Genomic DNA, 25,597 nt, shown 5'->3' with positions numbered 1-25,597 from the left:
TTTTCCGATGAGTCAACTCTTCACATGAGGTGGCCAAAGTACTGGAGTTTCAGCTTTAGCATCAGTCCTTCCAAAGAACACCCAGGACCGATCTCCTTTAGAATGGACTGGTTGGATCTCCTTGCAGTCCAAGGGACTCTCAAGAGTCTTCTCCAACACCACACTTCAAAAGCATCAATTATTCTGTGCTCAGCTTTCTTCACAGTCCAACTCTCACATCCATACATGACCACTGGAAAAACCATAGCCTTGACTAGACGGACCTTTGTTGGCAAAGTAACGTCTCTGCTTTTCAATATGCTATCTAGGTTGGTCATAACTTTCTTTCCAAGGAGTAAGCGTCTTTTAATTTCATGGCTGCAATCACCATCTGCATTTTGGAGCCCCCCAAAATAAAGTCTGACACTGTTTCCACTGTTTCCTCATCTATCTGCCATGAAGTGATGGGAGTAGATGCCATGATCTTAGTTTTCTGAATGTTGAGCTTTAAGCCAACTTTTTCACTCTCCTCTTTCACCTTCATCAAGAGGCTCTTTAGTTCCTCTTCACTTTCTGCCATAAGGGTGGTGTCATCTGCATATCTGAGGTTATTGATATTTCTCCCAGCAATCTTGATTCCAGCTTGTGCTTCTTCCAGTCCAGTGTTTCTCATGATGTACTCTGCATAGAAGTTAAATAAGCAGGGTGACAATATACAGCCTTGATGTACTCCTTTTCCTATTTGGAACCAGTCTGTTGTTCCATGTCCAGTTCTGTTACTTCCTGACCTGCATATAGGTTTCTCAAGAGGCAGATCAGGTGGTCTGGTATTCCTATCTCTTTCAGAATTTTCCACAGTTTAATGTGATCCACACAGTCAAAGGCTTTGGCATAGTCAATAAAGCAGAAATAGATGTTTTTCTGGAACTTTCTTGTTTTTTTGATGATCCAGCGGATGTTGGCAATTTGATCTCTGATTCCTCTGCCTTTTCTAAAACCAGCTTGAACATCTGGAAGTTCACGGTTCACGTATTGCTGAAGCCTGGCTTGGAGAATTTTGAGCATTACTTTACTAGCGTGTGAAATTATGTTAACTGTGTCTAAAACATATCAATAATCACCTAATATCATCTCAAAGCCAGTCAATGTTCCAATATCCAGTTGTGATGACTTTATCAATAAATCTGAAAACTGGGAGTAAAATTATACCTTCGTTGGGAATGTAACTGCAAAGGAACCAAAACAGATCCTTTTCTTACAGGAAACTAGAATAAAATAGTGTTAAAAAATGATTTCAGGAAGTAAAAATGAAATAGGTCTGACTGGTGCTGTGTCCAACCTCCTCAAGCTCGCCCCCTGGTGGCAGGTGTGCCCAGGTAGGGGCTTCAGTTAACTTCAGAAATGTTCATTTTCTAATATTCCTAATAATACAAAAGGGTTCTCTACTCTGTTACTAGTAGTTTCATATTTGTCCACCTGGCAGAAAATGTGGGTGACACAGGGGTTTTTTTTTAAGTATTCATTGAGCACATAATTTAAAAGCCAGAATATTAAACAAACATCTCTGCCCTTTCTTCCAGCAGGCAGCCCAGAGAACGGCCCTCCATGCTCTGTCTGACAGGTACATTTTGTCATTTTTATGAACTATAAATTGCTTTATGAAACATTGAGCCCTATTTATTGTGGCATATAATTCATAATCGGATTTTGTCCCTAAAGTATCTGTGAACTGGGATGTTAAACATTTTGCATGCTCCGATTTGTCATGCATGTGTGGAGTTTATTACTGCAAAAATCGCCATGTTGTATTTCATAGAAAGTATGGAGAATCCTTCGTTGTGCGATGAAACAGGAGACAAGAAACTTGGAAGGAAAGTCCTGAATGGTGCAGTAAATTCTGAACTTTGGGATTGGTTGAGATTGGAGCTCATTTTTCAACAATAAGTACTTCATTTATTCTGGGGTGTTCTCGTCAGATACTCCCCCTAGAGCTGTCTGTCTTCTGATGAGATTCTCTCTCGAAATACTTTATGCACGGAACCCAGTTCCCAGTCCTGTGTGCCTGACTTTTTCCTCCTCACTCTGGCTTCTCTTTTCTGACTTGTGTTATTGAATGAGATATGGAAACCTAATCAGTAAACATACTCAAGCTGTATTTCACATCTTGCTTTGCCTCTAAGGCTGTATAAAGATAGTTGAGTGGAGTTGTATAATAAGTTACTTCCTAGAGTAGGCTTGACCACTTATTGGTTTGGGTTGGTTTTTTATTTCTCATTCGCCAAGGGGTATGTGTGTGTGTGTGTGTGTGTGTGTGTGTGTGTGTTTTAAAGAACTATCAGGTGGTAAAGACGAAGGCTTGTTTTCTTTCTTTCCACAAGTGATGTTCTTACAAAGTAAGAAAGACCTGGAGGAGACGTCCCACTCAGCAGGCTAGCAGACACCTTGGCATTGGCTAGCTACCATCACCCCCACTCCTTTCCTTCCCAGTTCTTTTTTTCTGTGGAATGAGCAGTAATTGCCTGTGTAAACCAGCTCAGTTCAGTGCCTCTCCAAGGAAAAATCTGTCACTTAGGCGAATTATCCATGCACATAGATGAAAAGCATTTTCTCAGTGGTGGCGGGCTGAGCTGCAGTGTTGTGATTTCAGTTGAAAAGCCTTCCCCATGACAGCCACACAAGCCTGTGTGCTCTGAGAGTGGCTGCCACGTCATCTTCTGGGGTTGCTTCTGTGACTTTCGCAAAAGCTGGTAACCATACCACCTCTGAGTCTGTTGGTAGGAGGAGGAGAGGGACTGGATCAAAACACATTTAAAATCTGACACATTAATTCCTTTTCTCGAAGTGTTTCTTTTTTCCCTTTGACTCTTCTCCTTAAGTGATTCCTTCAACAAAACACATTGAGAACAAGAGAAAGCCCACAGTTTACAATGTTATACCATTGCCAGTGGTAACAAGGTTTCTTTCTGGGATGATAAAAATTATGTAGAATTAGATTGTGGTGATGATTTCACAACCCAGTAAATATAATAAAAACAACTAAATTGCATGCTTTAAATGGGTGAACTTTATGGTATATCAATTACATTTCAATAAAACGACTAAAGAGACACAAAATCTCTTTATGGCCTTTGGTAGAATGAATCAAGAACTATTTTTTAAAAATATGGACTCCCTTTGAAGACATGGTTGTGGATACAAAGACAAGTCATCAGAAACTAGGACTGGTATGTTCTAAGGCTTCTCCCCCAAAGACACATGACTCTGTCCTGGGTAGAAGATGGGCGTGGACTTTCATGATGAGCAGCACTATTGCCTTTGACATTTTCTGATCTTCTCAAAAACTTCTCCTGAAGCCCAATAATTGACTCGAAAGTTAGAATCTTAGCCCTTGCTGTTATATAACCACTAAGTGCAGAAACTGTAAGGAAAAAAGTCCATTGCCTGGAAACAGACGTTCCCATCGTCACTGCTCTTCTTACGAATTTCTCTATCTTCAAATGTAACTGAGCATCTCCCTCTAAATCTACAGTTTGCCTGCTCAAAGTGCGAGGAACCCGGTGCCTTTCAAAGCAATGAGTTGCCTTCACCTCCTGTTCTCTGTTTTCTGTTAATTCAGGGCCACACGAGTATTTCCGTGAGTGAGAAATATCTGTAATTGTTGGGAGATACAGTTAAAACACCCTTCTTCAAAATAAGGACTTGTAACGCCTACTGAATTAACTGGACTCATGTTTTCCAGGTTCTTAAATTAGAGAATGCTAGCTTATCACATGACAGATGTCATTTTCTGTCATGTTACGTATTCTGTGGAGTAAACTAGCCTTTTCTAGAAAATGAGAAATGTGACTCTGGGTCCAACCACTGTATGACTTGCCTAGAATTCTTTTGTTGCAGGAACTGCCTCGGGTGGGAATGGAATTAAGTAAAAATCCCCCCACAACCCCAGGCTGTGACCTTCCCAAAGTAGAGGTCTGACCCCATACCTCAGACTCCCTACGGCCTGGTGGTAATCATTTCTACATCCATCCACACAAACCATTCTGGTTTCCTAAACTTTTTATTTTTTCAGCCTGTTGTCACCTCTTGATGTAAAATTCCATGGTGATTAGGCACGCGTGTTTCTGCTCTGGAAGAAGCGCTTTGGGGCCCTCACGGCTGCTGCCTGCGTGCTGGGACTGGGGGGCTGCACAGAAAGCCCGTGCTGGTTTGTGTCCCATCACCACGTGACACTGAGGGTCCGGCTCGCTTGCCCCTGTGTGATCCCATGTCCATCCCCTTTACCTGGTGAACACAGGACATCTGATCCAGGACCAGAGTCATTTTGCCTCAAGATGAACAGCCTGATGATGGAATGTGATTTACCTGCTGTGGGTTGTTGGAGGGGGGTGAGTCTACACTGAAGGAAGCCAGTTGTCCTCTGCTTCCCCGTAAGAAAGTCTCCCTTCACAGGATAGGCTTTGCTCTTTCCTTTCTAAGGTCAGGTAGAAATCTCATCTACATGGAATGTCAGAGTGTGGAGGACATCCGGATGTTTTCTGAAGGTCAGTCTTGTCTGTCTTTTCATTGTTTCAGCTTCCTGGTTTCCAGGAACATTTTAGCAGAAACCCAACATCTGACAGTTGAGACCATAATGCTTTGAAGTTCAGTGAGTTCTCTGTAATCAATACACGTGCATGCATGCTAAGTCACTTCAGTCATGTCCGACTCTTTGCAACCCTGTGGACTGTAGCCCACCAGGATCCTCTGTCCATGGAATTCTCCAGGCAAGAATACTTGAGTGGATTGCCATACCCTCCTCCGGGGAATCTTCCTAACCCAGGGATCGAACCTGTTTCTGCTGCAGTTTCTGCATTGCAGGTGGATTCTTTACTGCAGAGTCACTGGGAAAGGCAATCAATATACAACATTGATCAATTAAATCTCTGATATTGCCAGGGCTTCCCTGGTGGTCCAGTGGTTAGGACTCTGAAGTTCCAATGCAACAGGGAGCAGGTTTGATCCCTGGTCAGGGAACTAGGAACCTACATGACACACTGTCAGGCCAAAAATATATTTAAAAAAAAAACAAAAACAAACTGTGATATTGTCGTTACTAAAATTTAAAAAACATCCAAGAAAAACCTGTTGCCTTCTTTGGTTTTGCCTGAGTGATGGGCTTAATTTATGGCTCAACAAAAATACCCCAAGTACTCCAAGCCCAGACAGGCTTTGGCCCAATTCATCCGTGCCACCTGCAGTGATGGGAAGGGTGAGTGAAGATGGGGTGGGTAGGTTTTGTTCTTTTCTCCTGATGGCTACAGAATTTTTCATCTGTCAGTTTTATGCTGTTGAGAGGCAGCTGGCTTGCTACAGAGGCCTGCCAATGCCCCCAAATAACAGAAAAGCAAAGATCAGGAAGAGGTGGCAAAGTTCTCAACAAGATAAGCCAGTCAATGACAAGAAAACCACCCTTTGCAAAGAGACATGCTCCTTCTTACTTACCCACTTATAATGTGTCTCTCGAGGATCTCGTCTTCCTACAGACCATTGTGCTGGGTGGGGCAGAGAGAGGCAGAGAAGAATTGGGATTAATTGCCCAGTGGATCATTTCTAAAGGCACGTCTTAGGTGCCGCGTCACTGGTAATGTGGAGAATATGAAGAATGCTATCAGGAGAAAACAGGGTGTGTGTGCAGTATGGAGAGTGCCTCTGAATACCATTAGCTTCCCTTCCTAACTAGTGAATAGTACCTAACTGTGATAAGAAAAAGGATTCATGTGATTTATCAAGCTGAGCAACTGCACGTTGGCAGAGAAGCTGGGGGTCAATCTGGAAATCCAGGGCAAGAGGGGTACTAGGCAGCTGGCAGGGCTGAGAAGTTAATCATCCCCTTGGACCGCTTCCATCCGTCTCGGAGCAACAGAGCCGCTGCAGAGCGAGCCAGGTTGCTTTATAGCCGTAGATCAGGAATTAATATTTTCTGTGAAACCTCCAGCTTCATTTGCAGTAACTTGGGTTTTATAAAAATGAAGCATAATTTCGTATGAATAAATCACATTCAGCTAGAAAGATGAGAAGCTGGGGAGGGGCAGGGGAAAGATTGTGCTTAACTTTGGGAAGAAAAAAAAAAGGAACAAGCAAGAAAGCCAACATGAAAACAGTTGTTAAGGCCGTGGGGCTAGAAGGACATGAATGGCCGTATGGTTAAACTGTGCATGTAATCATCTTCTGAAATGTCAGCCTGCGACTCCAGAAATGGCTCCGTTTTTACAGCCTTGGAGACGCATCACCAGACTGTAACCTGGTCTGCCCATCTGGCAGTATCTCAGGTCCAAGATCCATTTATACTGGAATCTAAACAACTGCCGTTGATTTATTCACTGATGCCACGAGGCTCCATTGAAGTACCTTGTGTGCACAGCGGGCCCTGGGCTGGTGCCGGCGGGCCGTGGGGAGAAGCAGCCTGTCACCTGCGCCGGGCGCCTCACGGTCCAGAGTCCAGAGGTGCTGACTCTGTAAAGAGAAAGCCCCCATTAGCCTCGTGCATCTGCTCGCCTCAATCTTGCCCTTCCCAAATAAATCTCACCCATCGACTCTCCTCTTTCCATTAGGGAGAATATAGTGAAATTAAGTGAGGACTCATCTAGAATGAAGGGCTCACCTCCGTTTGAGTGTGATCACATCTGGAAGCAAGGCTGGACATGGTACCACTGGGCGGGGGAGGGCAGGTTCTGGCAGCGGGGGCGGGAAGGGGTGCACTTTGCATTCGGCCTCACCTTCCTGACCCGTTGCGAAGTGGGCCGACCTCCGTCAAGCGGAGGGGTGTGTACTGGGCGTGGCCACCAGCACTGCAGGGTGACTTTCCGGGTCTCATTTCACGCACCGACCCTGAAATCTGGAGAAGAAAGTCACAGTTGCCAGGCACTGGTGACGATTGGGCTCTTCTCAAAGGGTCCGAACAGGGAGCAGGAGAGGCTTGTGAGAGTTTCAGATTTCCAACTTGTAAAATGACAAAGTAGCCGGAGGGGAAGTATCAGCCTCACCTCGAGCCCCACAGTGGTCCCCAGTCTCTCCAGCGCAACAGCTTCTTATGATAAAGTCACTTTGGTATAGCGTGCAAAACGTCTTTAAAGAGCTCTAGAGTTTAGAAACCCTATCTCATTGACTGTCTAATATTATGATCCCACGACAACCCCCCGAGACAGAAGGGACCCATTTTACAGACAAGAAAACTGAACCTGAGACAGGCGATGGAGTCACCCAAGGTCACAAGACAGCAAGTGGTGGAGCTGAGGCTGCACTCCAGGTTCTCTGATTCGTATGGAGTAGAATTTTCTCATCCCCATCAGGCAGCAAGGAAGCAGGCAGGCTTGGATGGGGTCAGAGGCTGGTGGTTCCTGCCATGTTTTATAGTCTAACAAATGTTAATAGCTTACTAGATAGTAGCATTAGTAGATCCTTTGTCTCTACTAATAATTATAATAATCCTTACATTTCTGGCCTAGCTATTTTTTTTATCCCTAGCACCTAGCACAGTTCCTGGCAATTAGGAGACACAGAAGTCATTTGGTGAATGAAGAAAACAATGAACAAATGAATAAATGAATTAGGTCCCATGTTTTGTGGTTAAGCAATGGCAACTCTTCCCCTTTCATGGATCACAGCGTTGTTGTGGCAAAGGATGTTGCATAACTCAGTGAAACCATGAGCTATGCTGTGCAGGGCTACCCAAGATGGATGGGTCATAGTGAAGAGTTCTGACAAAACGTGGTCCACTGGAGAAGGAAATAGCAAGCTACTCCAGTATTCTTAGCTGGAGAACCCCATGGACAGTATGAAAAGGCAACACTGGAAGATGAGGCCCCCAGGTCGGAAGGTGTCTGATATGCAGATGGTTAGATAGCATCACCGACTCAATGGACATGAATCTGAGCAAACTCCAGGAGACAGTGAAGGACTGGAATGCTACAGTCCATGGGCTTGCAAAGAGTCAGACACGACTTAGCGACTGAATGACAACAACAAATGGCATCTTTGGGCTTAAAATAGAAAATAGCTTGCTGCAATGATGCCTGTTCACCATGGCAGCAGAGCACCACAGGAAGCAGAGCTTAACAGTCAGGGGCTTATTACTGAGGAGTCCATGCCTAAAAGATGCTATAGAATTGAGATGCACTATTAACTGCCACACGGGACAGGGAAATTGAATGATTTTTTTTTTTTAAACAATCCAAAAGTAGGAAGAAAGTCAAAAAAAAAAAAAAAAACCTTCAAAAAATTGAAACCATCCAGTGCAATTCAATTAGAGTGGAGTTAAATTAGGAATCAGTAACCAGAGAGAACTGTAGGATGCCACAGTTCTGCTAATACCTAGACATGATCTCTGGCTGCTCCCTGTCCCTTCCTCCCCTTTCCTCATTGCCAGGCTTCCCACTATGGGCACACCTTACGATGCCCTCCCATACGATCTCTACCAATTATTCATGTTTCTGTTTTCCTTCCTTCATTCAGTGCACATTTGCAGGATAGAGACCACACAGTGGGTAAGGTGTCTAGCCAGTCTCTATGCAAGACACAAAAAAACCCAGGTATCCCACTCTCTGGGAGTTTACAGGGTGGTAGAGGAAACTTGGTGGCTCGGACAGTACACAACCCACCTGCAGTACAGGAGTCCTGGGTTCGATTCCTGGGTCAGGAAGATCCCCTGGAGAAGGGAATGGCTACCCACTGCAGCATTTTAGCCTGGAGAATTCCATCAACAGAGGAGTCTGCCAGGCTGCAGTCCATGGGGTCGCAAAGAATTGGACACGGCTGAGTGACTAACACTTTCACTTTCAGAGGAAACTTAGACACATGCAGACCTACTGCGTGTATTAAATGTAGGCGTGTGCTTTATGGTCCGAGGCCTAAGTACAGCTGTCACGTGTAAGTACAACACCAAGCATTTCACATGCATTACTTGTCGTTATTCCTCACTATAGCCCACTCAGCCAAGAAGGAGGAATTCAACGTTAGGGCCTAACTGCTACTGCTACTGCTAAGTCACTTCAGTCGTGTCCGACTCCGTGCAACCCCAGAGACGGCAGCCCACCAGGCTCCCCCGTCCCTGGGATTCTCCAGGCAAGAACACTGGAGTGGGTTGCCATTTCCTTCTCCAGTGCATGAAAGTGAAAGTGAAATCACTCAGTTGTGTCCAACCCTCAGCGACCCCATGGATTGCAGCCCACCAGGCTCCTCCGTCCATGGGATTTTCCAGGCAGGAGTACTGGAGTGGGGTGCCATTGCCTTCTCCCTTAGGGCCTAAAGAGATGAAATTTTATTTCGTTTCATTTTCCACATATCCTCTCTGAAATCCTAGGGAACCTGGGTTTCCAGAGACATGTCACTGACCCACAATCTAGTGGCTGAAAAGCCACAGTGTGGCCTATCTGACTCCAGCTGATGCTACAGCTGATGCTCTTAGCAGCTTCAGTAACATCCTCCCACCCCACCAATTTATAAAGAGAGCTAGAGCTTGTACTCCACAAGAGAGGCCACTGCAATGCGAAGCCCGTGCACAGCACCTAGAGAGTAGCCCCTACTTGCCACAACTAGAGAAACGCCCTCACAGCGACAAAGGCCCAGCACAGCCAAAAATAAATATAAAGAAATAAAGTCACTTAGAGAAAAAGAGAATGGCTGCTCAATAATAACTTAATGCCTTTCACACATGAAAGGCTGTGAGTTCAAATTATGCTACACGTCTCTGCTCCCATGATAAGGAGGAGGAAAAACACCATATATCTGGCCCGGCTTTCCCTAATCTCCTCTCTTCTTTTGTAAGACATCATGAAGCAAGCATCGGATTTTGAATCTCTGACCTTGGGCTGGAATTTGGGAAAAGTATTTATTCATCTGAGTCTGAACTTTCTCAGTTGCATAAACAGGATGGTAATTATACCCTCCTTGTTAGGTTTATGGTCAGATTAAATGAGGTGATAAATAGAAAAAATGCTTTGTTAGTCTATCCATATGATAGTAATTACCCTATTGCATCACTAAGAAAGCCCGCTAATCAAAGTACCACAAGATATTCTCTAAGTCCTGCCGAGAAGCTTAAACAGGAAGACAAGAAAATATGACAGAGTGGATTTAATGTATGGAACCATGAACAAATCATAGTATGGAGCATGTTTTTACCTTGACAGTATAGAAAAATAAATATCAACAAAGCCCAAGAACTATCCCTTACTATTGCTTATTTCCTCCCAACTTTGTAATAGGTTCTAATCTAGCCTATTCTCCCATTAAAAAAAAAAAAAAGCCAAGCTGTGGGTCCCTGGGTGCTGGGTGAGTTCACCCCAGCCCCTGAGGAGCCTGCCACCTGTCTCTCCTATGTCAATATCCTACTTCACTCACCTCGAAAAGTCACCCTGGGTCATTTCCTGACACCTTTTCCAGACGATTTCTAAAGAATTTGGTTCATCTTATTATTTTTAAAGTAAATCATCCTTATTTCAAAAGCAGTGACTCTCAGGTAACCTGGGGGATCCCGGTAGCGATCTGTTTGGGGGCCATGGAAAGAGAGAAAACGCTGAGACTCTTTGTGGGGCCTCTTCTCCCACGGGGTCAGTGGTGCGCATGGACACTCACTGACGTGGACGCGCTCGCCTTGCTGCTGCTTCTCAGCCGCCGTCTCAGCGTTCCTGACTGCCCTCAGTGACTGTCAGCGCAGCTGTCTGCATCAGTGTCATAAGCAAATGCAGGCTATCGAGTCTGAAAACCAGCTTTTAAAAAGCCCCCCAGTACTAATTTCCACCATAAAACGTAATAGCTCCAGAGAAGACAATGAGTCCTACCAGGTAAATAAGGCATATTTTTAAAGGCCCCAAACATGTATTTTACGCCACAGAACAGAGCAACCTGAGAGAAACCGTTAATGGTCTTTCAAGTAAATAAATAACAAGCTGTTTGAAACCACTAATTACTCATTAAGATGGTTTAGTGACTTGGGGGGAGTGCCTGTGGGTTCCTGCGGACCCACCTCCTGAGGTCTGAGCCAGGAGGATGCATCCAGAGGGGCCTCTGGTAACAGAAAGTTTTTTAAGTGAACTTTTAGAAAAGTTTAATGTGTGTATTTATTGTTTATGGCTGTGCTAGGTCTTCACTGTGGCGCACGGGCTCTTACACTGCTGCACATGGGCTCTCTCTCGTTGCAGTGAGCAGGCTTCTCACCGCACTGGCTTCTCTTGCGCCCAGGCTCTGGGCACACAGGGTACAGTGGCCGCAACGCACCAGCTCAGTAGTTGGGAGCGTCCAGGCTCTAGGCTCTCGTGGTCAGCAGTTATGGCACGTGGGCTCAGTTGCCCCAAGGCACGTGGAATCCTCCCGGACCAGGGATTGAGCTCCCTGAAGTGGCAGGCGGATTCTTAAATCACTACTCTTGCTTGTGCGTGCTCAGCCATGTCTGACTCTTTGCGACCCCAAAGAGTGTAGCCCACCAGGTTCCTCTGTCCATAGGATTTCCCAGGCAAGAATACTGGAGTGGGTTGCCACGCCCTCCTCCAGAGACTCTTCCTAATCCAAGGATCGAACCCACGTCTCCTGCATTGGCAGGCAGATTCTTAACCAGTAGTGCCACCTGGGAAGCCCCTTAGCCACTGGACCACCAGCAAAATCTCCCATGTATATTTCTTAGTGCCCCGAGGCCACCGTGTCTTTATAACTCATTCACTTGTGTCTGTGCCCTTAGTAAGTGGGAGTCCAGCTGGAGAAACATTTGCGGTGGGTGGGTAGTTTTAAAACTAGTAGATTAGTGGGGTTTTGTTTTATTTAAAACCAAACTACTTAGCTTCTTTTGATGATACCTTATTTAAATTGTGACACCACAATTGTTTTTTTGTTTTGTTTTTAATCTCCTTTTAGTGGAGAAAACTAGCCAAAGGCCTGGAGCCTTCATTCTCTGCTCCCAGAGCCTTTCAGGCCAGCACCTCCCACGCCGTCCTCTCCCTGCTACCCCCACCCACAGCCAGGCAGCCCCACCCAGGCGGTTCACTGTTCACTCCTAGGATGCTGAGCCAGCTGGAGCAAGCTGCCCAGCCAGCTGCTAACTCTGGGCACCGGGCCCGTCCCTCCACCACTCTCGGCCCCTCTCTGCCACTCGCCTCCTCTGACTCCTGCCTCCAACGTCTTCCAAAGGCAGCCTTGGGCCAGCGTTGGCAGGCTGGCCTGCTGGCTCTGCTGACTGTGTTTGGGGCCCGATGAGCTCCCCTGCTGGTGTTGAAAGGTTAACGTGCCCCCCCTGGAGGGGAGCAGGCTGACCTTTCCCATGCTGGCTCCCAGGCCAGGTGCTGGCAGGCCAGCAGTCATACTGGGTCTTCCTGTTGGCCAGCAGAATATGGTACCCACCTCTGCTCTCCTCAGCCGGCATCAGAGCCTGGCCATCTGCATCCCTGTTATTCGAGGACAACCATCTAACCTGCTGCCAAACTGAGTGGGTTCCTGAGCCTTTCCTCTCCCCTCCCTGGAGCTCTCTCTGGCCTTGAGTTTCCCTTTTCATGCTGCCCTCTATTCACTGCTCCTCCCAGCCTGGCAAGGCAGCATTTGGAATGTCCATGCTCATTCATTAAGTACAGGTCAGTTGGGCTAAATGTTGATACCAAACCAACTACTTGGGAAGGGAAAGGCTGTGGCCCTTTTTTCATTCTCGCAGACCAGGTCCACCAGCTTGCTGGCTCCCTGCTGCTAACTGGACGGAGACGCGAGAAGCCTAGCCCAGACCTTAAGTCCAGAGGCCCCAGTTGGCCTCGCAGTGGCCCCATTTGCCCTGGCCACCATCAGGGAGCCAGCAAGCCTCTTTAGGCCACAGTGCCTCTTCTTAAAATGAAGATATAATCCCCGTTCATCCTAAAGGAAATCAACCCTAAATATTCATTGGAAGGACTGATGCTGAAGCTGAAGCTCCAATACTTTGGCCACCTGATGTGAAGAGCCAACTCATTGGAAAAGACCCTGATGCTGAAAAAGATTAAGGGCAGGAGGAGAAGGGGGTGACAGGATGAGATGGTTGGATGGCATCACTGACTCAATGGACATGAGTTTGAGCAAGCTCCAGGAGATGGTGAAGGACAGGGAAGCCTGGCGTGTGCAGTCCATGGGGTCGCAAAGAGTCAGACACGACCGAGCGACTGAATGACAACAGACCCCTGTGCAGCCAGGCGAATCCTGGTCCCGGGGAGGGAAGGCAGATAGGATGTGTAGAGGCCCTTTCAGCCATGCATGCTGCACAGGCACAGAGAACTGGGCAGGACTAGGTGAAGGAGGCCCTGTTTTCTTTGTGTCATTGCCCAGCCACTGAGCTACTCAGTGGAATTCTGAAAGGACAGCCAGGTGGGCCTTTGCTGTTGTTGGAGGATGAGCAGAAGGCTGAATGAGAAAGGCTCGTGGTCTTCAGGCCGCCCCCAGGCCTCTGGGAGCCTCGTGGCTGCCACACCAAGTCCTCTGCTGGGACCTGATGTTGTCACCCCATTTCATCCCCCCGACTGTCCCCTGGGGTAGGTATCACTGTCCCCACTTTCCACATGAGGAAACTGAGGACTGGAGGGTGGAGTCCGGTGCCCAAGGTGGGTGGAGCCCAAGTTTTGGGAAGGCAGCATAGCCTAGGGCGGGGAGGGCCTGGCAGACCTCATTGGTGGCAAAGGGCCTCATCCCTGCTCTGCCTACAGAATCCCCAAAAGGACAAAACCCCTGGCCTCACAGTCCTGGCACAGGCCTGAGTGCCTCGCGCAGGACCACAGGCTGCCCTTCCCTCTGCCCGAGTGTCAGAGCAGAGGCACGTTTGGTCACGCTTCGTCTCTGTCCACTCCACGTTTGAACGTAAAACGGGAATGAACACATGCCCACGAAGGATCCCGCTGGGGGCTTGCGTGGCAGGACAGACCTCAGTCCACTTCTGTTTTCTCCAGGCAAGCACTTCTAGGGATTTCAGACCTCCTGCTGTGTTCTGCACTCAAAATAGAAGATGATGGAAAACTTGAAAAGCGCTGTGGTCGTGCTTTGACGGAGTTATATGATGAGTAAAGGAGAGCCAAGCCAGCATGATTGCCTAAGGCTTATATTTCTTGAAGATTTTTTTCCCTTCCACCTGGCTGGAGAAATATTAGCTATTCACTAACATTTCAAAATACAGGCCAAATTTTGCTCACATCCTGACAGCATCTCTGTGCCCTCGCGTGAGTCTTTAAAATGTGAACCTGCCCTTACATTGTTCCCTTGCTCACCAGTCATCCATCCTGAGTTCCTCACCTCAGTCAAGTGAGGTGAAGGCTCTGGGTGGTTGAGACCACACAGATCTCTCTGGATATCAGAAGGAATGTCATGCCAACAAGGACTTAATTTCCAAAACATACAGACACTTCATACAACTAAATAACCAAAAAAACAAAGAACCCAATCAAAAAATGGGCAGAAGATCTAAATAGGTATTTCTCCAAGGAAGAAATACAGGTGGCCAACAGATACATGAAAAGATGCCCAACATCGCTAATTATTAGATAAATGCAAATCAAAACTACAGTGATGTATCACATTGGTCAGAAAGGCCATCATCAAAAAGTCTGCAAACAATAAATGCTGGAAAGGGCATGGAGAAAAGGGAACTTTCCTCCTACACTGTTGGTGGGAATGTAAATTTGTGGAAAGCCACTACGGAATACAATATGGAGGTTCCTCAAAAACTGAGAGCTACCATATAATCCTGCAATCCCTCCTCTGGGCGTATATCTGGAGAAAACTCTTAATTCAAAAGATACGTTCACCTCAATGTTCATAGCAGCACCATTTACAGAAGGCAAGACGTGGAAACAACCTAAATGTCCATCGACATATGAATGGATAAAGAAGATGTGGAACATATATGTAATAGAATACTACTCAGTGATAAAAGGGGCTTCTCTCATACTTCAGTCAGTAAAGAATCTGCCTGCAATGCAGAAGACCTGGGTTTGATTCCTTAGTCAGGAAGATCCCCTGGAGAAGGAAATGGCAACCCAGTCCAATATTCTTGCCTAGAGAATCCCCATGGGCAGAGGAGCCTGGCAGGCTACAGTCCATGGGGTCACAAGAGTTGGACATGACTTAGCAACTAAACCACCACAGCAGTAAAAAAGAATGACATCATACCATTTGCAGCAACAGAGATGGATCTAGAGATGATCATATTAAATGATGTAAGTGAAGAGAGAAAGACATATACCAGGATATCACCTATATATGGAATCTAAAATATGATACAAATGAACGTATATACAAAACAGAAACAGACTCACAGACATAGAGACCAAAGTTGTGATTAATGAAGACGAAAGTTGCGGGGCGGGGGCAGGGATAAATCAGGAGTTTGGAATTCATGGACACAATGTACTGTTTATAAAATAAATTAACAACAAGGTCCTACTGTATAGCACATATTCAGTATCTCATAATAAACTGTAATGGAAAAGAAAAAACAGAGATGTCACAGCAGGAGCTCAACTATCAGGAGTCCTTGGGCCCCCTTCAGACTCATTTCAAGAGTCGGGGCTCAGGAGTCTTCACCCCCTACCCGAGACACCTGCTGCTCCTTCTGCCTGGAGCAGGGCTTCTTCTCGCCGCCCCTCCCCACAGACGTGCCTAGCTCCTCCTCTGCATGCTCCCGGTCACAGCTGCAACGCCCTGCCCTGCTGCCTTCGCCACCCGCCCCCACGGCAACCTCCACTCGCCTCCTGTGTGGCCCTCGTCACTGGTAATGAGCTGCTGAATCTCTTGTGTTCTCTGATCATATACTGTTCCTCTGGGCACTGGTCATCCGTCATCCCAAGTTCCTTGCCTCAACCAAGTGAAATGAAGTTCCTGGGGAGTGGAGACCACATGAGTCTCCCTGGACATCAGAAGGGATGTCAGACCAACAGGGGCTTAATTTCTCCTCTGTGAAGTGGAGATAGTAATGCTCATTCTATCCATCTCAAGGCCTTGTTGTCAGGCTTTGAGAGATTATTTTTGCCAGAGAGCTCTGTTAAAAAAGGCTGATTACAAATGGCCCACTTTTTAGTAATACAGTTGCTGCAAAAAAAGAAAAAGCAACTTGAAAAGCTCTTACTCTTGATGAGGAATAATGGATAAAATCAAAACACCCCCATTCCCTCCTTCATCCTTAACCCTTTACATCCCAACCTAGGCATGGTGGCTACTTTTCTCCAAAAGTAATTAATGAAATAAGTTGCATAAGGGAAATGGCGGTAAATATTCTAATACAAAAGCAATCACTGAAGTGGCAATTTTAATTCAAAAATATTTTATTTACCATTATGCCAACTTTTTCTCCTTTTTTGTTGAATCAGTTCAGTTCAGTCACTTAGTCATGTCTGACTCTTTGCGCCCCCATGGACTGTAGCACGCCAGGCTTCCCTGTCCATCACCTGAAATAGAGACAGAAAACCACTGTAAAGTAATATTTGATGCCATGTTTACAGCAAACATGGCATCAAATATAACGATTTTAAATGTATATCATAAACTAAATATATCCAAAGCCAATAGAGAGATGCTATTGATGTCCAGTTGTTTTTCTGGAAAAGTTTAAGTGGTCCCAGTTACTAAAGTCATCAAGTTATTATAGTAATAGTTATAATCTGTTACCAAAATACTGTTGGGGGCATTTCCCTGGCAGTCCAGTGGTTAAGACTTAGCTGTGATATCGCTAAGTACCATTGGCTGTGTCACAACTATAATCTTTCCTCATAGAACCGCCTCTTAATAGGATGGTGTCGGCTGAAAAATACCTTAATAGTGGTTTCCTCCTTTTCTGTACTTGGGATAGAATCTGAATACTATCCACTGTAAAGCCTTGAAAATGTTTTCGTTTGTGTAGATTTGGTTAAAGTTCTAAAATAATACATAAATTGTGGGTGCATGCTCAGTCACTCAGTCATGTCCAACTCTTTGCGACCCTGTGGACTATAGCCCTCGAGGCTTCTGTCCATGGAATTCTCAGGCAAGAATACTGGAATGGGTTGCCATTTCCCCCTCCAGGGGATCTTCCTAGCCCAGGGATTGAACCCACGTCTCTTGCATCTCCTTAGGAAAGATTAAAATTGTATGATTGCTGATTTTATTTCTTTACTTGAGGCACTTAGTAGACTAGACATGGGAAACCTGGAATATTAGATACTCAGGATAAAGAACACAGTCTTTGTAAATCTCTGATATAATCTCTCTTCACATGAATATCCTGAATCACCAAGATCACCATGTTGCCACCCAATCCTGAGCCATTTCTATGTTCATTAGATCCAGCTTTCCCATGAGGTGGTTTCCTGTAGCAGTCCATCAGCTCAGTTCAGTTGCTCAGTCGTGTCTGACTCTGAGACCCACGGACTGCAGCACACCAGGTTCTCTGTCCATCACTAACTTCCGGAGCTTGCTCAAACTCATATCCGTTGAGTCAGTGATGCCATCCAACCATGTCATCCTCTGTCGTCCCCTTCTCCTCCTGCCCTCAAATTTTCCCAGCATCAGGGTCTTTTCCAATGAGTTAGTTCTTCACATCAGATAGCAATCTATGGATCTATATTTTTTGTTGTTGTTGTTAAAGCAAAGAGTCTTATCAATATTAAGAACTGACTCATCTGTTTAATTTATCAGTAATTGCATTAGTATCTGCCTTTATTATTTTAATTTTCTATTGAAAGTTTTTTTTCAATTCTGTAGTGCTTTACAGTTTTCAAAAGTTTTACACACATGATTTCATATAATCCCACAATAACCCTTTTTACAAATTCTGCCTGACCCTACATTCCACCTTCCCTGCCCCCGCTGGTAACCACTAATTTGTTCTCTGTTCAATGCATGTATATTTTATTAGGATCTCTAAAGCTTCACTCATAATCAATATTGGCCTACATAATAAATCTTTACGCATAAATGGAGACTTGTCATAAACAAAAATTATCATATAAAATGCCCTGATCTAAAGTGAAATGACCAGGTATATACGTAAATCTAGTTAAGAGATGTGGATTATTTGAAGCACATAGCTAACTAGCTGTCTGAGTATAGCATTGCAGTTAACTTCATTGCCTTTTTTTTATCAGCCCAGCCAGGTCCAAATGCCCACTCTTCTAACCAGAGTGTTTCAACAAGCCTACATTTTCTTTATGTTTACTATGCAATCAATAACAGTGCTCGGGGGCACCACCTTATTTAAAATCCTGTCTCTACAGAGCCTTTTTGAGCTTCCAAAACTGTCACCACCTTGGTTACCTGGCAGTAATCTGCAAAATTTTCCTCCACCTATGCAAGCTGGGAATGCCAGCAGATAGATGACAGGGAGGAACAGGGCCCCTCTGAAGACCGGCATGTGCTCTTCCGCAGAGTGCTGCAGCCTGGCCTCCTTGCCCCCAGATCTGAGGTCACCGGAGCAGCACTTCCTGGGTCATTCCCCAGGCTGAACGTAGCTGCAGTCACCATGCGCCCCAGCGTAATGAAGAGCTGTGCTTCCCCCACTGGTGAAAGGGTCCCAGTTTAAACCACAATGAGTTACCACTACTCTACCAGGAAAAAAACAAAACAGCACGTGTTGTTGAGGATGTGGAGAAATTGGAACACGTGTACACTGTTGGTGGGCGTGTAAAATGGTGCAGCCATTATAGAAAAAGAAAAATGACAACTCCTCAAAAAATGAAAAAAGAATTACACATGATCCAGCAATTCCACTTTTGGATATGTATCCCAAACAATGGAAAGCAGGATCTCCAAGAGGTATTTGCAGACCCATGTTCATAGCAGCGTTATTCATGATAGCCAAGCTGTAGAAGATATCCACAGATATCTTCTATGATATATCCAGATCAGATATGTCCAACTGCTATATACAACTCAGATATCCATAGATGGATGAATGGATGAACAGGATGTGGTGTCTGCATAACACAATGGGATATTATTCAGCCTTTAAAAGAAGGAAATTCTGGACTTTCCTGGCGGTCCAGTGGTTAAGACTCCTTGCTTCCAGTGCAAGGGGTGTGGGTTCAATCCCTGGTCAAGGATCTAGGATCCCACATACTGCATGGCATGGCCAAAAAGTTTCAAAAAAAGAATAAGAAATTCTAACATGTCCCTTGAGGATATTATGTACTTTGAGGACATTATGCTAAGTGAAACAAGTTCCAAAAAAATAAAAACTGTGTCATTCCACTCGTATGAAGTATCTGCTGCTGCTAAGTCGCTTCAGTCGTGTCCGACTCTGTGCGACCCCACAGACGGCAGCCCACCAGGCTCCCCTGTCCCTGGGATTCTCAAGGCAAGAACACTGGAGTGGGTTGCCATTTCCTTCTCCAATGCATGAAAGTGAAAAGTAAAAGTGAAGTCGCTCAGTCGTGTCCGACTCTCAGCGACCCCATGGACTGTAGCCCACCAGGCTCCTCCATCCATGGGATTCTCCAGGCAAGAGTACTGGAGTGGGGTGCCATTGCCTTCTCTGATGAAATATCTAGAGTGGTCAAATCCAGACAGAAAGCAAAATGGGGGTTGCCAGGGGCTGCAAGAGTGGGAGATGGAGAGCTAGTGTTTAACAGGAATGGAGGTTCAGTTTTGTAAGATGAAAAGAGTTTAGTAGATGGATGGTGGTGATGTTAGCAAGGCAATACAAATATACTTACTGCCACTGAACTGTACATTTTAAAATGACTAGGATGGTGAATTTTATTTTTATGTGTATTTTACCAATTTTTTTTTTAAAAGCAAATTATCCTGGTTTAAACCATAAACTATATATCCACACTAATTATAACTAATTCTGAATATGTGTCCGTGTTAGGAAACATTTTCGACATAAACCATTCATTTCCAACTATAGATTAAGAGCTCTGGTTATGAAGGCAGATGGGGAAGAGTTGAAAGGACATTTGTTTGGAATGGGTGGTGATAGGCAGCAGTTCACACGAGAATCAGGCCACCAGTGAGGGGAAATCTAACTTCATCCTTTCATTGACTTGAGGCTGCAGTTCTTTGGGAAAGAAGGCTCCCTGCAGTTTCTAGAATGCTAATCAGGGGGCCAAGGAAGAAGCTCAGACAACCAGGCCAGGCCACCCCCAGGGGCCTTCGCCCCTGGACTGAGCCCTCCTCCATGGCCTACATCACCCCGCAGGCCTCCCCTGTCCTCCAGACTTAGCTGTGGCTGCTGCCTTCTGAAATGCCCTCCTGCATTTCCGCTCTGCCATCCCTGATGAAACGCTGTTGTTGTTGTTATTCAGTCAATCAGTCATGTCTTCCTCTTTGCGACCCCATGGACTGCAGCACGCCAGGCTTCCCTGTCCTTCACCATCTCCTGGAGATTGCTCAGACTCATGACCATTGAGTCAATGGTGCCATCCAACCACCTTATCCTCTGTCACCCCCTTCTCCACCTGCCCTCAACCTTTCCCAGCATCAGGGTCTTTCCCAATGATAGCTCTTCAAATCAAGTGACCAAAGTGTTAGAGCTTTAGCTTCATCATCAGTCTTTCCAAGGAATATTCAGGGTTGATTTCCTTTAGGATTGACTATTTTGATCTCTTTGCAGTCCAAGGGACTCTCAAGAGTCTTCTCCAGCACCACAGTTCGAAAGCATCAATTCTTCGGCACTCAGCCTTCTTTCTGGTCTAACTCACACATCTATTCATGACTACTGGAAAAACCATAGCTTTGACTCTGTGGACCTTTGTTGGCAACGTGATGTCTTTGCTTTTCAATATGCTGTCTTGGTTGGTCATAACTCTTCTTCCAAGAAGCAAGCAAATTGAAATTAAAAGAAGAAACCCTGGGTCCCCTAAAAAGTCAGCCCTTCCATGAGGGGAGCCCAGGACTGGTGCTCCTTCAAGGTCTGGGTCCCTCTGCGGTGTCACTCCTGTGTGAGAGTGCCCCATTGATTCTCCCCAGGCCACCATCCTCCACGGGCCTCATCTCCTCATTAGCTGATAAACTTCTGGAGGGAAGTATGACGATGGTGTTTGAAATCTTCTCTTTGGTTCCATGACAGGTGTTTGAACACCAGCAGTTGGTGGTCACTACAGTTCATCTTCCATTTGCTGTCACCATGGCTGTGACTTCAGTTACTATTTAACACGTTACTCATTAACCTTCTCCTTTCAAGCTTCGTGCAGTGCATCCTCACGGTAGCTCCGCTGTTAGCTTTCTGAGGAAGACCATCTGTTGGAAGTTTTCGTTTTTGTTTTTTAATTTGGCTGTACCGGGCCTCAGTTGTGGCAAATGGAACCTTCATTACAGCGTGTAGGATCTTCAGTTTTGGCACGCGGGATCTAGTTCCCTGACCAGGGATCCAACCCGAGTCCCCTGCGTTGGGAGTGTGGAGTCTTCACCACCAGGCCACCAGGGAAGTCCCTGTTGGCAGTCTTAATGCTAGAACCCTAGTCAAGGCAGGCTTCTCCAGGAAACTCAGGTTTTAATGAGTTCACCCCTCACAAGGGTAGAGTTTCTGAGGGGCTGGGTCACTTGGCCTCGTGAGCAGCTCCCTAAGAGGAATCTGGAATGAAACTTGGTGTGTGCTGAAGACCTCACCTACCTCTCCATCCTCCCTACATGTTCTAAAAAGGGTAAGCGTCATCCAGGATGGTGTTAGTCACTCAGTCATGTCCAGCTCTTTGCGCCCCCATGAACTGTAGCCCACCAGGCTCCTCTGTTCATGGACTTCTTCCAGGCAAGAAATCTAGAGTGAATAGCCATTCCCTTCTCCAGGGAATCTTCCCAACCCAGAAACTGAACCCCGGTCTCCTGCATTGCAGGCAAATTCTTTATTGTCTGAGCCAACAGGGAAGCCCATCCAGGGTAGCAGGAAGGTCCAATAAGGCCTGAAGGAGTAGAATTCCTTTCCGAGGACTTTTCTACCTTGCCTGTGGCATGAGATTAAAAGTGGAAACAACAGCGAGCACAAGCTTGGAAAATCAGCTCTAGCTTTAAAGTCCCCACTTTCTTTGTGTGAAACAGCCCAAGGAGGGCAGGTACTTATTTACTCCAACATTATCACCAAGCGCAGCAGCACACAGCTCAGGGCAGGTGGAACCCTGACAGTCAGGATGTGCTAAAGGCCCTGGGGTGTGGACACTCTCTACACCTGCTCTGGAAACCAGTTCAATACCTTTTCTTTTTACAGAAATTCTAATCTCTAACTATGGCCACATTAGGTTTCTACCTTAGCTGGCAGTGCTGCAGTTGTGGAGATGTGAACAAATTTTGTTTCACTGAGAAAGTGGTTACATAAGGCTTACTTTTCATCCCTTTCAGCTCATTCAAAAGCTTTAAAAGGCAACATTTTAACCCTGAATTTTGTGACTTTGAAATAGACACAGATGGTATCATCCTTTTATTTTCTGACTGCTGCTGCTGCTGCTAAGTCACTTCAGTCATGTCTGACTCTCTGCGACCCCATAGACGGCAGCCCACCAGGCTCCCCCGTCCCTGGGATTCTCCAGGCAAGAACACTGGAGTGGGTTGCCATTTCCTTCTCCAATGCATGAGAGTGAAAAGTGAAAGTGAAGTCGCTCAGTCGTGTCCAACTCCTAGCGACCCCATGGACTGCAGCCCACCAGGCTCCTCCGTCCATGAGATTTTTCCAGGCAAGAGTACTGGAGTGGGGTGCCACTGCCTTCTCCATATTATTTTTTTCCTATGGTCTACTAAAACTATGGTCAACTAAAAACCAGTGCCCAACCTAAAAGTTGAGAATTATGTTTTATTCAGTGGACAAAACTGAGGAGTTAAGCCCGGGACACAGCATCTCAGATAGCTCTGAGGGACTGCTCCAAAGGGCTAAGGGAGGAGCCAGGATATACAGGAATTTTTGCAACAAAGACCAGGTAGTCAGAACTTCAAGAGATTACTGTTTTAATTAAAGAAAACCAGATATCTCAAGTTAAAGAACTTAGCACTTTTGTATTCTTGGCAAAATACAAGAGTCAGGGGCTCATCGAAATCATTCCTTTGACGTGCACCTCAGCTAACTGGAGCCAGTATCCTGCGTTTTCTCATCCTGAGTCTCCTCGGGAGGCACTCTCTGGGTGGTTGAAACAGCTCTAATGTGATGGCTTGATGGCTGTAACACCCTTTGTTTACTGATATGGCAACATTTTTTTTCACTGATACTGTGCTTCCGCGAAAATGTCTGTTGTATTACATTGATCTTAAAATACAGTTTAGGCAACTTGAAATATGAACTCCCAGATCCTCAGACTTCCCAATCTATGATTAACTATAATTAATCTTCTCACATGTTATTCCATCTCGGATCCTGTCAAATAACCCAGAAGACACTGTGCACAACTTCGAGCAGGAAGTCCCTGCATGTTACTTAATGGTGATGCTGTTTGCCAGACATACCAGACCATGCATTCATTCACAAACCTTCCAGGAGTGTTTCCTCCGTGCTTGACACCACACGTTTCTATAATGGGTGGATTAGAAAGATCACAAACCTTAGGCTGCCAGATTTAGCAAATAAAGATACAAGAAAAACTTTGGGATAAGTATATCCCTGCTGCTGCTGCTGCTAAGTCACTTCAGCTGTGTCCAACTCTGTGCGACCCCTGAGACGGTAGCCCACCAGGCTCCCCTGTCCCTGGGATTCTCCAGGCAAGAACACTGGAGTGGGTTGCCATTTCCTTCTCCAATGCATGAAAGTGAAAAGTGAAAGTGAAGTTGCTCAGTCGTGTCTGACTCTTCGAGACCCCATGAACTGCAGCCTACCAGGCTCTTCTGTCCATGGGATATTCCAGGCAAGAATACTAGAGTGGGGTGCCATTGCCTTCTCCAAGTATATCCCTAATATTGCATATTATTCATTGTTTATCTGAAATTCAAATTTCAGAGGGTGCCCTGTATTTTATCTGGCAACCCTACAGACAGCATATCTTGATCAAAAGTCCATCTAAAAAGTAATCTGTGAAACTATCTGATCTTCATTGGAAATTACATCAGAAAATGTCCAGATCTTGGAGGGCCATGTGTATACAAACTATCAGTGCAGCTTAAATCACAATTCTGTCTCACTCTCCAAGAGTGCTTCTTTGAAAACTAATTTTCTCTCTTTTCAGAGAATAGAATAAGCACCTCACTCCCAGTAGGACAGTGCACAAGGATTCTGTTTGATTTTCTGGACGATTGTGTGTCTTTGTGCCTGCAGAGAGTGTCGTCCTTGGAGCAAGTGTTGGCCTGTTTGGAACTCCGTGTGGGGGGGAGGGGGTGGGTACCACATGCAGATCAAAGGCACCTGACTGCATTCCTACTCCCTGCGCATCCCCTGCCCGCCGTCCATGTCCTGGTGGAAAACATCAGGCTCCCCTTTACAGAAGGCACGGACTGCTGCCTCAGCACTGTGCTGACCCTTTGGTGCCATTTCTGATTTATATTTTGCTGAGTTATCTGTGCCAAGGACTGTCTGTTTTCAATAAAGCGGAAGCTTTCTCTTGCTGCCACCGAGGAGAATTCTTGACCTGTTTCCACGTCTGGGAGGAAGCCCCAGAGATTTCTGTGCTGACCTGGAAGAACTCCGGGGGATGGGCACACAGCATCCCCTGCCAGCTTGTGCCCCTCTGGCTACGAGGTTCTCGTTAATGGGACCACATGCAGGTGGCACTTCCAAGCTCTGTGTCTTAAGCCCTATTACTCCCTCGGTTATCACATCTCATTAATTATTCATTGCCTAACTTTCTTCCAGAGGTAATTAATGAGATAAGTTACACAACGGCAATGGTAGTAAATATTGTAATATAAAAGCAATTACTGAAGTGGCAATTTTAATTCGAGATTATTTTAATTACATGGGACTCCAACTTATTTAAAATCCTTTCTCTGCAGAGCCTCCTCTGAGCTTCCAAAGCTGTCACCACCTTGGTTACCTGGAAATAGTGTGCAGAATTTTCTTCCACCTTTACAGCAGTGAGCTAAGTAGGGGCATTCGAGCAGATCGGTTACCGGTAGATCACAGGCAGGATCTGCCCCCACCCCCCGACAGGAGCCTGGAAGACAGCCTATGCATTGAGCACTGTGTTTCAGAGGAGGACAGAGGTGGAGGAAACCTGCATTCTAAGCAGGAGCAGCTTCATGGGCCGCTGACCGTGCAGTGTCGTACAGCCCCATGCTCAGACTGCCCACATTTGGTTTAATGCTCTGCAGTTGTCCTCCTGAAATTTTTAAGTTTGTTCCTCGCATCTGTGTTTTGTAAGCAAAGTCCAGTGGGACCTGGGGCGTGCAGCAGGGGCTTGGAGCCCTAGGCTCTGGGTAGACCACCTCCCTGTGATGGGCTCTCAGAGCCTGCCTCCCTTGGTCCCACCTAATGTTCCCCCTCCACTCCGCACAGTTACTGCTGCCATCTCATACCCACCAGCAGGGCATGGACACAGCTGGGTCGGGAGGGCAGCACGCCTGGGGCACTGCAAAGCCCTTTCCACCCCAAGCTGGCAGCATTGGGGTCTGTTCAGTGGGCAGCTGTTCAGGGTCAACCCTCTCCCCCAACCTGACCCCATTGCCTCATGCATCCTGGTGCAAAGGCCACAATACTTTGGAGGTCACAACCCCTGAGCCAGGGCACCACCTGATAAGACCCCCAGTGCCTGGGCTTATATTAACCCCACAA

The 25,597-nt window shown here is 46.0% G+C and overlaps 1 protein-coding gene across 1 annotated transcript in view; it reads left to right on the top strand.

Moving 5' to 3' along the window:
• AFF3 (AF4/FMR2 family, member 3) overlaps positions 1 to 25,597 on the top strand; it is a 551,769-nt gene that overhangs the window by 453,273 nt on the left and 72,899 nt on the right. The window contains exon 10 of the mRNA XM_010829861.1: positions 1,560 to 1,600. Within this exon, the coding sequence (XP_010828163.1) occupies positions 1,560 to 1,600 (41 nt within the window). The remainder of the gene's footprint in view (positions 1 to 1,559; positions 1,601 to 25,597) is intronic.

The sequence above is a fragment of the Bison bison genome, unplaced genomic scaffold (assembly GCF_000754665.1).
Source record: "Bison bison bison isolate TAMUID 2011002044 unplaced genomic scaffold, Bison_UMD1.0 scf7180017864508, whole genome shotgun sequence".
Lineage (NCBI taxonomy): Eukaryota > Metazoa > Chordata > Mammalia > Artiodactyla > Bovidae > Bison > Bison bison.
Note: the sequence above shows the minus strand (reverse complement) of the source record. Positions and strands in the feature narration are given on the sequence as shown.